The sequence below is a fragment of the Electrona antarctica genome (genome assembly GCF_951216825.1).
Source record: "Electrona antarctica genome assembly, contig: scaffold_981, whole genome shotgun sequence".
Classification (NCBI taxonomy): domain Eukaryota; kingdom Metazoa; phylum Chordata; class Actinopteri; order Myctophiformes; family Myctophidae; genus Electrona; species Electrona antarctica.
The window spans coordinates 1-14,809 of record NW_027637900.1 but is presented as its reverse complement, the minus strand read 5'-3'; the positions used below and the strand labels follow the sequence as shown (position 1 = coordinate 14,809).

The following is a 14,809-nucleotide window of genomic DNA, read 5'->3' as shown; positions in this document are numbered from 1 at the left end:
CTCACCCAGAAGGCCTAGAGGACCTCCCATCTCCTCCAGAAGGCCTAGAGGACCTCCCATCTCCTCCAGAATGCCTAGAGGACCTCCCATCTCCTCCAGAAGGCCTAGAGGACCTCCCCTCTCCTCCAGGAGGCCTAGAAGACCTCCCATCTCCTCCAGAAGAACTAGAGGACCTCCCATCTCATTCAGGAGGCCTAGAAGACCTCCCATCTCCTCCAGAAGGCCTAGAGGACCTCCCACCTCCTCCAGAAGGCCTAGAGGACCTCCCATCTCATTCAGAAGGCCTAGAGGACCTCCCATCTCATCCAGGAGGCCTAGAGGACCTCCCATCTCCTCCAGAGGACCTCCCATCTCATCCAGAAGGCCTAGAGGACCTCCCATCTCCTCCAGAGGACCTCCCATCTCCTCCAGAAGGCCTAGAGGACCTCCCATCTCCTCCAGAAGGCATAGAGGACCTCCCATCTCATCCAGAAGGCCTAGAGGACCTCCCATCTCCTCCAGAAGGCCTAGAGGACCTCCCATCTCCTCCAGAGGACCTCCCATCTCCTCCAGAAGGCCTAGAGGACCTCCCATCTCCTCCAGAAGGCATAGAGGACCTCCCATCTCCTCCAGAAGGCCTAGAGGACCTCCCATCTCCACCGCTTCCCTTACAGCCAGATCATTTCACAGCCCCGCATTCGTTACCATCACAACAGCAGCTACACCCTGTACTGTCACCACCGTTACATCAACTACACCCTCTACATTTACCTCCATCACCTCCTTCACAACACCAACTACCCCCGTTACCTCCGTCACAACATCAACACCAACTACCCCCGTTACATCCGTCACAACATCAACACCAACTACCCCCGTTACCTTCACCATCGTCACATCAGCAAAACCCACTACTTTCACCTCTATCACGTCACCAACTACATGCTCTAACTTCACCTCTGTCACAACATCAGCTACACCCTCTACTGGCACCTGCGTCACAACACCAACTACCTCCTTCACCACCGTTACACCAACTACACCCTCTACATTTACCTCTGTCACCTCCATCACAACACCAACACCAACTACACCCACTACCTTCACCACCGTTACACCAACTACACCCACTACCTTCACCACCGTTAGCGGCGCCACTTCCTCAGGAACGACATCATCATCGTCTTCTTCTTCCATCCCCGCCTCCGTTTCCGCCATCGCAGCAGCAGGCCACGCCCCTGCCGTCACCGCCAATCGCGTGCGACCTTCCGCCTCCGCTGTCCCCCCTGCTGCGCTACGAAACCTTCATTACGTAGCTGGAGGGGAGTCTGGTGTGTCACAGTGACTGTCCCCCCCCCCAGTCCAACCGCTGAGTGCCAAGCAGGGAGTGCCATGTGATTGTAGTGTTTGGTATGATGGCCTGGCCCGGATGGGGGGGGGGGGGGGGGGGGGGGGGGGGCGGGACCTGACCTTCCAATTATCTCAGGGCGGAAACACTTTGAATAACAAGGTCACTAGCCTCGGTCTCAGCCTTACCCATCTGCCAAGAGAAAGGCCTGGTCACAACCTAAGACAGAGATTGGCCACCAGGTCAAGGTGGAGGACTCTTAACATGCCACCCTGCGTTTAGGAGGGTGGAGGACCCCCACCCTGCGTTTAGGAGGGTGGAGGACCCCCACCCTGCGTTTAGGAGGGTGGAGGACCCCCACCCTGCGTTTAGGAGGGTGGAGGACCCCCACCCTGCGTTTAGGAGGGTGGAGGACCCCCACCCTGCGTTCACGACCGGGCCTGGCTGGTTGTCCGTTCCGTACAAATCGCCTGCATGCCGGTCACATCATTTACAAGGAATACGGTGCCTGGGGGAGGTGAGTGCTGCACTACCTTACAAGGCCACTAGGTGGCCTTCAGAAATGTATTTATATTTCTTAGAACTCCTCCGACCATAGACCATAGACTATAGTAGTCTGGATTCCAGACCATAGACTATAGTAGTCTGGATTCCAGACCATAGACTATAGTAGTCTGGATTCCAGACCATAGACTGTCTGGATTCCAGACCTTAGACTATAGTAGTCTGGATTCCAGACCATAGACTATAGTAGTCTGGATTCCAGACCATAGACTGTCTGGATTCCAGACCATAGACTATAGTAGTCTGGATTCCAGACCATAGACTATAGTAGTCTGGATTCCAGACCATAGACCATAGTAGTCTGGATTCCAGACCATAGCCTCCGCCCACCCCACCCCGCTGAGTAGACTGCTGCTCTGTCTGGTCTGGCTTTGCGTTTTGAACCTGCAGTTTGTCACAAACCCAGATCTCTGGGGTTTACAGATTAAACCTCCTTCGTTGACTTCTATTGAATCCAGAATTAATTCTACTAGACCTTTACCCGTTCTGAATATGAACACCAAATCATGTACAGTGTGGGTAATGCAATGTAATAGATCATACATACATTACATTCTTGAGGGGCGCTAGCCCCTCCTATATACAGCCTTTGTCCTCACACGTCTGAATGTTTGCCATTGACAATGAAAGGAGAAATTAGGTCAAATGTCTGCCAAATATGACATAAATTTGTGGCAACACAAACATTAAATTCCATTGACAATGAAGGGATAATTGACATCATATGTAGACGAGCTAATGGGCTAAACCAACCAATCACATACATTCAGTTGTTCATGAGATTATGTATAATGATAAGAGCCCCTCACTTCACACGGGTGTGATTTTTTTTTAAATCTAATTCATTTCACAAATGAATTAACTCAGTTAACTCCGTTATTTACACAGCCATAATTTATTTACATACACAACCACTTCACAAGTGAGTGGTGCAATTTTTAAAGAAGAAAAAAAAAAGGAAATTGTCAAGACCCTGCGCGAAAAAAAGAAAAGAAAAAAAGATTGATTTGTGTCTGCTATGTTTTAGGAAGTAATGCTCGTTGCTAATACTATTATTACTCATACTTCATTTAGAAAATAATATTATTACTTTACTTATTACTCATTTCCGTTTGTTGGTGTTGAAGGTGCCTTGTTCAAGGACCTGCTCTCTCTGCCTGTTAGCCAGGCAGAGAGATCTCTACCTCCTGTTAGCCAGGCAGAGAGATCTCTACCTCCTGTTAGCCAGGCAGAGAGATCTCCTCCTGTTAGCCAGGCAGAGAGATCTCTACCCATTTAACCTCCTGTTAGCCAGGCAGAGAGATCTCTACCCATTTAACCTCCTGTTAGCAGGACACAACCTCCTGTTAGCCAGGCAGAGAGATCTCTACCTCCTGTTAGCCAGGCAGAGAGATCTCTACCTCCTGTTAGCCAGGCAGAGAGATCTCTACCTCCTGTTAGCCAGGCAGAGAGATCTCTACCTCCTGTTAGCCAGGCAGAGAGATCTCCTCCTGTTAGCCAGGCAGAGAGATCTCTACCCATTTAACCTCCTGTTAGCCAGGCAGAGAGATCTCTACCTCCTGTTAGCCAGGCAGAGAGATCTCCTCCTGTTAGCCAGGCAGAGAGATCTCCTCCTGTTAGCCAGGCAGAGAGATCTCCTCCTGTTAGCCAGGCAGAGAGATCTCTACCCATTTAGGACCTCCTGTTAGCCAGGCAGAGAGATCTCTACCTCCTGTTAGCCAGGCAGAGAGATCTCTACCTCCTGTTAGCCAGGCAGAGAGATCTCTACCCATTTAGGTCCTTTGGTTTCTGTTGCCAACAGTGACACAAAGAAAACAAAAAAAAGACAGGGATTTAGACAGGGATCTGACGGTGTACACATGGTTCTGTTGGGGTCCATTTGGTCAAGTTTGTCCACTGTCAGAGTTAGACTTGTATAAGCGTCCATTTCTAGAATCCCTTGAACCTTGAGAGTCCAGGGACGGACCTCGTTCCTTTTCTCCTCAGATGTTCAGTAAATACAGACTGATGTCGGCATCAGCGTCAAAAAGCTCAAGAATATATTCCCACTTCTGACACCATGCGATGTTTAGGTATATTCATATTCAGAGACCTGCTTTTATCATTCAGCCATCTTTATTTCAGAAGTAACTGGTGTCACCACCAGGGGGCAAAACATTCTTTATTTCAGAAGTAACTGGTGTCACCACCAGGGGGCAAAACATTCCCCAGATTCCTTGCGAAGCCCCACCCCCGCGGAAGCATGAGTGTGCGTCACAGAGCGCATGTTCGGGTCTGTAAGTCCCGGAAAAGATGCGCTGTGATTGGCCAGTAGTCACTTGAGTGGCAGCGTGACGTAGCGTAGCCTTCCACTCTTCCGGCGTACTTCCTCTCCCAATGTGAATTCTTCCGCCCCTCCTTCAACACACATCGCTCCAACCAACTGCAGCAGCCAATGAGGTCGTTCCAACCAACTGCAGCGGCAAATGAGATCGCTGAAAAAAAAAAAAAAGACTGAAAAGAAATATACGTGCACACGAGGTTGAAAAAAATTCAGTTAAAATTGAAATTGGAACTTTTTTTATATATATATTCTTTTTATGATTTTCTTTCTTTTTTCTTTTCTTTTTTTCTTCTTTTCTTTTCTCTCATCTCCAATTTCTAGTGTCCCAAATAAGCATCATTGCTCCTCTCAGGTTCCTTGAAGCAGTGCTTCTCAACCAGCGGTCCTTGAGGGGGTTCCAGGTGGTCCCCATGCGGCTAAATAATGGAAGAGTTGGCAACCAAATGGACCCTTATAGATCTTTTACTCTTGAGAGTGTAAAATGAAACCTGTATTAGTCAATTTAAATTAGTCTACACACGTTTTAGAGAATGTAGAATAATTCTCATCTCATCCAAGGACAACACAATATTTTACTTTCTTGGGGGTCCGAGAGGATAAATCTCAATCAAACGATGGTCTGTGGCCTCAAATGAGCCTCGATGTGCAAAGGTTTGTACAAAACACTGCGTTGAAGGAATGTTCTTTCAGAGAGACGGTTCTTCACTTGTACGTCTGCTGATACTTCACAGCGTCCTTCTCCTCCTCCTCCTTCTTCTTCTTGTCCCCCTCTTCCTCCACCTCCTCCTCCTCTTCCTCATCCTCTTCGTCCTTCACGTCCGGCTGAGGCTCGTCCGTCTTCTTGTAGTTGGTCTTGGCGCCCCCTGTGGCGGCTGCGGGGACCACGTTCCCCCCCTTCCTGCTGGTGTAGAGACGCACGGCGACCGGCAGCAGCGCCGCGATGAGCAGCACCGCGGCGTAGAAGCCATTGGCCAACACCCAGTCGACGGCGCGTCCGGCCGGCCCCTTGTTGCCGCGTTCGGCCTCCTCCGCCTCGGCCCGACCGGCCGCCGCGTCCTCTGCCTCCTTCTTTGGCCGCCACCCCTGCTCGGCCCAGCGCTCGGCGGCCTCGCGGTCGCTCGTGATCAGGAAGTTGTCGAAGAATATGTCCTCCGACATGGACCACAGCTCCAGGCCCACGGCGCCCAGCGGGCTCAGCCTGGCGAACGGACGAAGGTCCTCGATGTAGTCCGGGTTGGGGACGCTCCGCGGCCTCCACTCGCCGCTGTACGCCGCGTTGGCGACCTTGGGCGCCTTCCACTTCCCCTTGTAGAGCGGGTTGGGCACCATGGGCAGCGTCCAGGGTCCGCAGCCCGGCGTGTCCTCGGCGTTGCAGCGAGGGTTGCCGATCTCGGGCGCCTCCCACTCCCCGTCCATGTCCTCGTCCCAGTCCTCGGGCCGGGCGGCGTCCGGGTCCTCCACGCTCTCGGGCTCGTCCTCCAGCCAGCCGTCCGGCATGGTGGCGTCCTCGTCGGGGACCTCCCGGGGTTCGTCCTCGTCCCAGTCCTCGGGCTTGACGGCGTCCAGGTCGGGGACGGTGCGCCGGTCGTCCCAGTCGGCCGGCTTCGAGTCCTCGGGGTCGTCGATCTCGGCCGGCCCGTTCACCGCGGGGATCATGTCGTTCAGCAGGTTGCCGCTGTTCACCAGCTCACCGTCTACCAGGATCTGGAAGCTGCTGTCGGGCTGGAGGACCAGCGTGTACAGGTGGGTCTTCTTGTCCGTGAAGTACGAACGGATCTGCTTGGCGGGCTTCTTGGCGTGGTGCTCCCCGACCTCGCCCGTGGCGGGGTTCCGGTGCTTGACGATCAAGTGAAGCTTGAATTCGTCCCCGCACTTGTCGGGCCCGAACATGATGGTGTAGGGCGTGCGGTCCGTGAACCCTCCCAGGTCCAGGCCGGCGGGATCGGAGGGGTCGTGGGTCAGCAGTTTCACGTAGGCTCCGCCGCAATCGATGCCGCGCTGGAAGTTCACCTCGTACTGGACGACGAGCGGACGCTCGGCGTCGAAGACGAACGGACGGCGGAGCTTTGCGGAGATGGCGGCGTGCGCCGCCTTGGACTTGAGCACGAGGCCCTCGTCTCCGCGCAGCGGGCCCTCGGGGGCCCCAGAGGAGGCGAGCGCCAGTTCCTCCACCTCCCACTCCCCGTCGTATTTGGTGTAGGCCGTGGCCATGCCGGCGTTGGCCTTCTTCCCACTGGACATCACCCAGCCGTCCAGCGTCCCGCGGGCAAAGGACTCGGCGAAGAAATAGTCACCGGGGAGCGCCGGCGGCGCGTGGGGGGCGGCGGCCAGGCCGAGGCACAGGGCCACGCCCACCAGGAGGACGGCCCAGCGAAGTCTGACCTTGAGCTCCATGATGCTTCTTCCTGCTTCCTGTTTCCTACTTCCTGCTGCTTGGGGGGCGGTGGGATTACAGCGACTTTGTGTTACGATTATCACTTAACGATGCTCTGGAACGAACCGTGAGAAGACTCCGTGCAAAGTGCGACGTTCCCGGGTCGCTCGCTCTCCTTTAAGTCGACACCCCCCCCCCCCCCCCCCCGCGTCGACGTCACAGGGTTCCGTTGCCGCGTCGCGATTGGCCGAGGGACGGACGTTGTCACGAAATGCCCCCGAAATTAGACGTTGTCACGAAAACGTCTCCAAAATTAGGAATAATATGTATACCAGTGCAGGATCTACAACGGGTGCTACTGTACTACAACGGGTGCTACTGTACTACAACGGGTGCTACTGTACTACAACGGGTGCTACTGTACTACAAAGGGTGCTACTGTACTACAACGGGTGCTACTGTACTACAACGGGTGCTACTGTACTACAACGGGTGCTACTGTACTACAACGGGTGCTACTGTACTACAAAGGGTGCTACTGTACTACAACGGGTGCTACTGTACTACAACGGGTGCTACTGTACTACAACGGGTGCTACTGTACTTCGGTGTAGTACGCGCATCTCCATTTATGGGCATAATATAGCATGATAGACAGACAGACTTTCCTCCTGGCGCTACAGCAAATCAAAAGGCCCCATGAGTGCGTGATTCGCTCGTTAACACAATCAAGAACGACGCTTTTTGCGTTTGAATGAACGCGCGAGCGAGTGTTCAGCGCACCGCCAGCACTATCGCCGCCTGGCACTTACACCCGCCTTCTAATGAGAGCACAAAACCCCTCGTGTTTCTTCACTAGTCCACCCATCGACTAATCTAATATACGGCAACCTTCCCCGTGTTTCTACACTAGTCCACCCATCGACTAATCTAATATACGGCAACCTTCCCCGTGTTTCTTCACTAGTCCACCCATCGACTAATCTAATATACGGCAACCTTCCCCGTGTTTCTTCACTAGTCCACCCATCGACTAATCTAATATAGAGCAACCTTCCCTGTGTTTCTACCAGGCCTGGAATTTCATCCTTTTAGGGGCAAGGCCACTTGGCCTTTAGTGTGGTCAACTTTTTGAGGGCACAAGGCCAAGTGCCAGGGCATGAAGGCCATCAATTAAAAAAATGATTTTCCGATGAACATTGGTTCAGAACAGTGCTTCTTAAATAAATAATCACAGCTTTAAATAACAAAATATAAGTACCTACTGTTGTAAAATATTGTAAACATGTTTTGGGGACCCAGTCCAGAGATGAAAATCATAATGAGTTGTGTGAGTGTGAGTTAATTCACATAAAATACAATGACAGCCTACATAACTTTTGAATAAGGGCTTGGTTTAGAAAAGCCTATATTTTGTGCTAAACTAATATATTGAATAACATGGCATTGTAGAGAGGTTAGTGACAGCTAAGATAATTTCTCCATTGTGGGGCTGCAGGACTGAGGACTCTGGAGTAAGTCAACACAAAGTGAAAGTGCAGCTTCCCGTAGTTATATAAGGCTGCTCCCATAGAGTTATATAAGGCTGCTCCCATAGTTATATAAGGCTGCTCCCATAGAGTTATATAAGGCTGCTCCCATAGAGTTATATAAGGCTGCTCCCATAGTTATATAAGGCTGCTCCCATAGAGTTATATAAGGCTGCTCCCATAGAGTTATATAAGGCTGCTCCCATAGTTATATAAGGCTGCTCCCATAGAGTTATAAGGCTGCTCCCATAGAGTTATAAGGCTGCTCCCATAGTTATATAAGGCTGCTCCCATAGAGTTATAAGGCTGCTCCCATAGAGTTATAAGGCTGCTCCCATAGTTATATAAGGCTGCTCCCATAGAGTTATAAGGCTGCTCCCATAGAGTTATAAGGCTGCTCCCATAGTTATATAAGGCTGCTCCCATAGAGTTATAAGGCTGCTCCCATAGAGTTATAAGGCTGCTCCCATATAGTTATAAGGCTGCTCCCATAGAGTTATAAGGCTGCTCCCATAGAGTTATAAGGCTGCTCCTATAGTTATATAAGGCTGCTCCCATAGAGTTATAAGGCTGCTCCCATAGAGTTATAAGGCTGCTCCCATAGAGTTATGAGGCTGCTCCCATAGTTATATAAGGCTGCTCCCATAGAGTTATAAGGCTGCTCCCATAGAGTTATATAAGGCTGCTCCCATAGAGTTATAAGGCTGCTCCCATAGTTATATAAGGCTGCTCCCATAGTTATATAAGGCTGCTCCCATAGAGTTATAAGGCTGCTCCCATAGTTATATAAGGCTGCTCCCATAGTTATATAAGGCTGCTCCCATAGAGTTATAAGGCTGCTCCCATAGTTATATAAGGCTGCTCCCATAGAGTTATAAGGCTGCTCCCATAGTTATATAAGGCTGCTCCCATAGAGTTATAAGGCTGCTCCCATAGTTATATAAGGCTGCTCCCATAGAGTTATAAGGCTGCTCCCATAGAGTTATAAGGCTGCTCCCATAGAGTTATAAGGCTGCTCCCATAGTTATATAAGGCTGCTCCCATAGTTATATAAGGCTGCTCCCATAGAGTTATAAGGCTGCTCCCATAGTTATATAAGGCTGCTCCCATAGAGTTATAAGGCTGCTCCCATAGTTATATAAGGCTGCTCCCATAGAGTTATAAGGCTGCTCCCATAGTTATATAAGGCTGCTCCCATAGTTATAAGGCTGCTCCCATAGAGTTATAAGGCTGCTCCCATAGTTATATAAGGCTGCTCCCATAGAGTTATAAGGCTGCTCCCATAGTTATATAAGGCTGCTCCCATAGAGTTATAAGGCTGCTCCCATAGTTATATAAGGCTGCTCCCATAGAGTTATAAGGCTGCTCCCATAGAGTTATAAGGCTGCTCCCATAGAGTTATATAAGGCTGCTCCCATAGAGTTATAAGGCTGCTCCCATAGTTATATAAGGCTGCTCCCATAGTTATATAAGGCTGCTCCCATAGAGTTATAAGGCTGCTCCCATAGTTATATAAGGCTGCTCCCATAGTTATATAAGGCTGCTCCCATAGAGTTATAAGGCTGCTCCCATAGTTATATAAGGCTGCTCCCATAGAGTTATAAGGCTGCTCCCATAGTTATATAAGGCTGCTCCCATAGAGTTATAAGGCTGCTCCCATAGTTATATAAGGCTGCTCCCATAGAGTTATAAGGCTGCTCCCATAGAGTTATAAGGCTGCTCCCATAGAGTTATAAGGCTGCTCCCATAGTTATATAAGGCTGCTCCCATAGTTATATAAGGCTGCTCCCATAGAGTTATAAGGCTGCTCCCATAGTTATATAAGGCTGCTCCCATAGAGTTATAAGGCTGCTCCCATAGTTATATAAGGCTGCTCCCATAGAGTTATAAGGCTGCTCCCATAGTTATATAAGGCTGCTCCCATAGTTATAAGGCTGCTCCCATAGAGTTATAAGGCTGCTCCCATAGTTATATAAGGCTGCTCCCATAGAGTTATAAGGCTGCTCCCATAGTTATATAAGGCTGCTCCCATAGAGTTATAAGGCTGCTCCCATAGTTATATAAGGCTGCTCCCATAGAGTTATAAGGCTGCTCCCATAGAGTTATAAGGCTGCTCCCATAGAGTTATAAGGCTGCTCCCATAGTTATATAAGGCTGCTCCCATAGTTATATAAGGCTGCTCCCATAGAGTTATAAGGCTGCTCCCATAGTTATATAAGGCTGCTCCCATAGAGTTATAAGGCTGCTCCCATAGTTATATAAGGCTGCTCCCATAGAGTTATAAGGCTGCTCCCATAGAGTTATAAGGCTGCTCCCATAGAGTTATAAGGCTGCTCCCATAGTTATATAAGGCTGCTCCCATAGAGTTATAAGGCTGCTCCCATAGAGTTATAAGGCTGCTCCCATAGTTATATAAGGCTGCTCCCATAGAGTTATAAGGCTGCTCCCATAGAGTTATAAGGCTGCTCCCATAGAGTTATGAGGCTGCTCCCATAGTTATATAAGGCTGCTCCCATAGAGTTATAAGGCTGCTCCCATAGTTATATAAGGCTGCTCCCATAGAGTTATAAGGCTGCTCCCATAGTTATATAAGGCTGCTCCCATAGAGTTATAAGGCTGCTCCCATAGTTATATAAGGCTGCTCCCATAGAGTTATAAGGCTGCTCCCATAGAGTTATAAGGCTGCTCCCATAGAGTTATAAGGCTGCTCCCATAGTTATATAAGGCTGCTCCCATAGTTATATAAGGCTGCTCCCATAGAGTTATAAGGCTGCTCCCATAGTTATATAAGGCTGCTCCCATAGAGTTATAAGGCTGCTCCCATAGTTATATAAGGCTGCTCCCATAGAGTTATAAGGCTGCTCCCATAGTTATATAAGGCTGCTCCCATAGTTATAAGGCTGCTCCCATAGAGTTATAAGGCTGCTCCCATAGTTATATAAGGCTGCTCCCATAGAGTTATAAGGCTGCTCCCATAGTTATATAAGGCTGCTCCCATAGAGTTATAAGGCTGCTCCCATAGTTATATAAGGCTGCTCCCATAGAGTTATAAGGCTGCTCCCATAGAGTTATAAGGCTGCTCCCATAGAGTTATAAGGCTGCTCCCATAGTTATATAAGGCTGCTCCCATAGTTATATAAGGCTGCTCCCATAGAGTTATAAGGCTGCTCCCATAGTTATATAAGGCTGCTCCCATAGAGTTATAAGGCTGCTCCCATAGTTATATAAGGCTGCTCCCATAGAGTTATAAGGCTGCTCCCATAGAGTTATAAGGCTGCTCCCATAGAGTTATAAGGCTGCTCCCATAGTTATATAAGGCTGCTCCCATAGAGTTATAAGGCTGCTCCCATAGAGTTATAAGGCTGCTCCCATAGTTATATAAGGCTGCTCCCATAGAGTTATAAGGCTGCTCCCATAGAGTTATAAGGCTGCTCCCATAGAGTTATGAGGCTGCTCCCATAGTTATATAAGGCTGCTCCCATAGAGTTATAAGGCTGCTCCCATAGTTATATAAGGCTGCTCCCATAGAGTTATAAGTAGGGATGCCAAACGACTCATATTTGGCCAATCGATAAATCGAGGCCGCAAATCGACGAGTCGATCGACTTTTTTTCCTATTTATTTTCCATTATTTTTTATTTTTTTATTTTTGTTGTTGCTGCGCAGCAGTTGAGGAGAACGCAACTATGCATTCCTTTAAGCAACACAACTTCTGCAGCTGCATCCATATGTTTAGAATTTGCATCAATGATCAAAGCCCAATAATAAAAAATAAACTTTATTTTGTAAACAACGACACTGAAGGAGCAGCGGCGCTATCGGCTGCTATGCTATCAGCTAGTCCCAACTCAAGTGTCTGCAGCAGCCTGTCACAAGTCCCGTAATGAACTGATACGGGACGCACGTTGTTCCGTATTTTAATGTCGGGTCGGGGAATAAATACAGTATGAATGACGGCGGGATTTATTTGACAACGCTGTCCTGCTTTCTTCACGAGAAGAGAAGAGCGCTCACAGCTCAGAACAGAGCGGACCTGTCTTTGAGCGTGAGCAATGACATGCGAACCTGGGGTCTGGGGGCTCAGAGCTGCAGCCATTGGCTCATGATACGAGCACACGACCAATGGGACAGAGCATTCAGTGTTGCTAAGATACCCTTCCCCTTCACCCCACACCCTTGGACGATGGCGCTCTAACTGCAGCCAGGGCATGCATGTGAGGTGCGGCGCTGACAGGCGCAAAAAAAATAAAAATAAAAATAAAAACGATTTTTCGACTCATACGTTTTTGAGTCGCGGAAGGCATGAGTCGAAAATCGAGTCGATTTTCAACTTTTTTCAACATCCCTAGTTATAAGGCTGCTCCCATAGAGTTATGAGGCTGCTCCCATAGTTATATAAGGCTGCTCCCATAGAGTTATAAGGCTGCTCCCATAGAGTTATAAGGCTGCTCCCATAGAGTTGTAAGGCTGCTCCCATAGTTATATAAGGCTGCTCCCATAGAGTTATAAGGCTGCTCCCATAGAGTTATAAGGCTGCTCCCATAGAGTTGTAAGGCTGCTCCCATAGAGTTATAAGGCTGCTCCCATAGAGTTATAAGGATGCTCCCATAGAGTGGCTGCTCCCATAGAGTTATAAGGCTGCTCCATAGAGTTATAAGGCTGCTCCCATAGAGTTGTAAGGATGCTCCCATAGAGTGGCTGCTCCCATAGAGTTATAAGGCTGCTCCATAGAGTTATAAGGCTGCTCCCATAGAGTTGTAAGGCTGCTCCATAGAGTTATAAGGCTTCTCCCATAGAGTTATAAGAGGCTGCTCCCATAGAGTTGTAAGGCTGCTCCATAGAGTTATAAGGCTGCTCCATAGGGCTGCTCCCATAGAGTTATAAGGCTGCTCCCATAGAGTTGTAAGGCTGCTCCATAGAGTTATAAGGCTTCTCCCATAGAGTTATAAGAGGCTGCTCCCATAGAGTTGTAAGGCTGCTCCCATAGAGTTGTAAGGCTGCTCCATAGAATTATAAGGCTGCTCCCATAGAGTTATAAGGCTGCTCCATAGGGCTGCTCCCATAGAATTATAAGGCTGCTCCCATAGAGGGCGCTAGCCCCTCCTATAAACAGCTTTTGTCCCCACACGTCTCATTGACAATGAACGGAAAAATGACATCAGAATTCCGTTAAATATGACGTAGATTAAACATCAAAACATTAAACGTTGTCGACATTGAAGGGAAAATTTACGTCACGAGCAAATCAGCTAACCAATCACAGGCAACAGGCATTCTGATTGGCCAGTATGAGATGAGGCATGATGATGTATACAATGATAAGAGCGCCCCTCACTTCACACAGGTGTGATTGTTTTGAAGGGCCTATACACAGGTTTAATGTTTGTTTTTAGTTCAATGTTTGTTTTAAAAACGCCATATTGACAATGAAGGAATAATTCACGTCATATTGACCCCTAACACAATGAAGGGATAATTCACGTCATATTGTCCCATAACACAATGAAGGGATAATTCACGTCATATTGTCCCCTAACACAAACTTAATGAAGGGATAATTCACGTCATATTGTCCCCTAACACAAACTTAATGAAGGGATAATTCACGTCATATTGTCCCCTAACACAATGAAGGGATAATTCACGTCATATTGTCCCCTAACACAATGAAGGGATAATTCACGTCATATTGTCCCCTAACACAATGAAGGGATAATTCACGTCATATTGACCCCTAACACAATGAAGGGATAATTCACGTCATATTGACCCCTAACACAATGAAGGGATAATTCACGTCATATTGACCCCTAACACAATGAAGGGATAATTCACGTCATATTGTCCCCTAACACAAACTTAATGAAGGGATAATTCACGTCATATTGTCCCCTAACACAATGAAGGGATAATTCACGTCATATTGTCCCCTAACACAAACTTAATGAAGGGATAATTCACGTCATATTGTCCCCTAACACAATGAAGGGATAATTCACGTCATATTGTCCCCTAACACAAACTTAATGAAGGGATAATTCACGTCATATTGTCCCCTAACACAATGAAGGGATAATTCACGTCATATTGTCCCCTAACACAATTAAGGGATAATTCACGTCATATTGTCCCCTAACACAATGAAGGGATAATTCACGTCATATTGTCCCCTAACACAAACTTTTTTTTTTTTTTTTTTAAGATATTTTTTTGCGGCTTACGCCTTTTATTGGTTTTTGAAGGGACAGACAGTAGGCTGACAGGAAACGGGAGAGAGATGGGGGAAGACATGCAGTAAAGGCCGTGTCGGGCTCGGGAGTCGAACCCGCGGCACACTGCGACTGGATTACCAGTCGGGTGCCCAGACGGTTACAACACCGCCTGGGCCCCCTAACACAAACTTAATGCCACCGCTTGTCTTACATCACCATTACATCACCATATCAACATGAGTTAGACTTTAATATAATAGCGCCCCTCACTTCACACGGGTGGGATTTTTCAGACTCCTCCCAGCGAGTGGTTTGGGGGGGGGGGGGGGGGGGGGGTTACAGTGTGACCTATGGTAACGGTTCTGACAGCAGCGTTACACCCTATACAGAAATGCGAAGACGCCAAAAGTGATTGGCCGGAATTAAATTTGTGATGATTTGATTGGCCGAGCACGGAATGTGGTGTGTTGATGATGATTG

The 14,809-nt window shown here is 48.5% G+C and overlaps 1 protein-coding gene across 1 annotated transcript; it reads right to left on the bottom strand.

Annotated features, from left to right (window-relative positions):
- Positions 1-3,655: 3,655 nt before the first annotated feature.
- LOC306918584 (calnexin-like) lies at positions 3,656-6,608 on the bottom strand (the record flags this gene model as incomplete). The annotated part of the gene is made up of 2 exons (XM_079531476.1): positions 3,656-3,679; positions 4,995-6,608. 2 exons carry the CDS (start codon positions 6,606-6,608, stop codon positions 3,656-3,658), a joined length of 1,638 nt encoding a protein of 545 aa, XP_079387602.1.
- Between the last annotated feature and the right edge of the window lie 8,201 nt (positions 6,609-14,809).